General features: G+C 42.4%; 1 protein-coding gene across 1 annotated transcript; it reads left to right on the top strand.

Moving 5' to 3' along the window:
- The first annotated feature begins 986 nt into the window (after positions 1-986).
- LOC100965969 (CKLF-like MARVEL transmembrane domain-containing protein 6) lies at positions 987-1,623 on the top strand. The gene has a single exon (XM_003797977.3). It carries the CDS (start codon positions 1,072-1,074, stop codon positions 1,621-1,623), a length of 552 nt encoding a protein of 183 aa, XP_003798025.1. The 5' UTR covers positions 987-1,071.
- The last annotated feature ends 1 nt before the right edge of the window (position 1,624 follows it).

Genomic DNA, 1,624 nt, shown 5'->3' with positions numbered 1-1,624 from the left:
TCTGCTTGCTTTGTGATACTGCACTATAAACATTAAAGAAATTCTATGTTCATCAGTATTATAATACTTGTAAGAGTCACAAATATTTTAAATTAGAGGGAGAGGTGCAAAAGATTGTATTGCAGAAATTTAAAAAAGAAAAGCAAAGACAATTCTTTTAAGCAGCAATAAGACCTGAAGTAATGCCATTGAAATTGTTTATAAAAGTATGGCACCTGTGGCTCAGTGGGTAGGGCGCCAGCCCCATATACCGAGGGTAGCAGGTTCGAACCCTGCCCCAGCCAAACTGCAACAAAAAAAATAGTCAGGCATTGTGGCAGGCACCTGTAGTCCCAGCTACTTGGGAGGCTGAGGTAAGAGAATCACCTAAGCCCAAGAGCTGGAGGTTGCTATGAGCTGTGACACCACAGCACTCTACCGAGGGCACCAAAGTGAGACTCTGTCTCTAAAACAAAAACAAAAACAAAAGGAAAGAAATTATTTATAAAGTAGTTTATATACTCAGGTGGAAAGAAAAGCCATTCAGTAATGTTGAAATTGTGAAGGAATGCATGGTTGAAGTTGTAGGATGCTTAGACCCTGATAATGTATGAAAGTATAAACAACTGCCTCTTTCAAGGAGAACCATAACTGATTGGCAGCATGAATTAGCCTTCAATTTAACAGAAAAATGTTATTCAGTATTTCAAAAGGAAAATATATCAATTGCTTTGGGTGAATCACCTAATACTACTGACTTAGCACAAGTTTTATACTTCATTTGGGTCATAACAAGATTTTCTCTGCTACGAAGAGTCACTTACTTTGGGCACTCTTGCAGACAGAATACAGAGAATAGATATCTTCAACAACTGTCATGTCAGTCAAGTTAAATGTCATGAAGTCAGACTGAATTTGATAAATTGAGTATATGTATAGACAGTGCACATTCTGTGACAGGAAAACCTCTTTTTATCACACATATTAAGAGTATTAACAGCCTTTCTGGGCTTGGGGGACTTCTGGAGTCCGCGAAATCGGCCAAGTCAGCTACGTTCCTGCTGCGGCCGCCGCGTTCCCAGGCCTTGGGCGATGGAGAACGGAGCGGTGTACAGCCCCACCACGGAGGAGGACCCGGGCCCCGTCAGAGGCCCCCGGAGCGGCCTCGCTGCCTGCTTCTTCCCGGGGCGGCTCGTTTGGTACCGGCATGTTCTCAAAGGCTTGCAGCTGGTGCTGTCTCTCTTGGCCTTTGTCTGTGAAGAAGTTGTATCACAGTGTACTTTGTGTGGAGGACTTTACTTTTTCGAATTTGTAAGCTGCAGTGCCTTTCTTTTGAGTCTCCTCATGTTGATTGTGTATTTCACTCCACTTTATGAGAAAATCGATGCCACCAAAATAAAATCATCGGATTTTTATATTACTCCGGGAATAGGATGTGTATTTTTGCTGGCATCCATCATCTTTGTGTCCACGCATGACAAGACTGCAGCTGAATTTGCTGCAATCGTGTTTGGGTTTATAGCAAGTTTTATGTTCTTGATTGACTTTCTTGTTATGCTCCGTGAAAAACGACAGGAGTCCTCGCTGAGAAAACCTGAAAATACCACTGCGCCATCAGCCCTCACTGAACCACTTAATGCTTAAA

This window comes from Otolemur garnettii, unplaced genomic scaffold, assembly GCF_000181295.1.
Source record: "Otolemur garnettii isolate 467f Iridium unplaced genomic scaffold, OtoGar3 scaffold00127, whole genome shotgun sequence".
Taxonomy (NCBI): Eukaryota; Metazoa; Chordata; class Mammalia; order Primates; family Galagidae; genus Otolemur; species Otolemur garnettii.
Note: the sequence above shows the minus strand (reverse complement) of the source record. Positions and strands in the feature narration are given on the sequence as shown.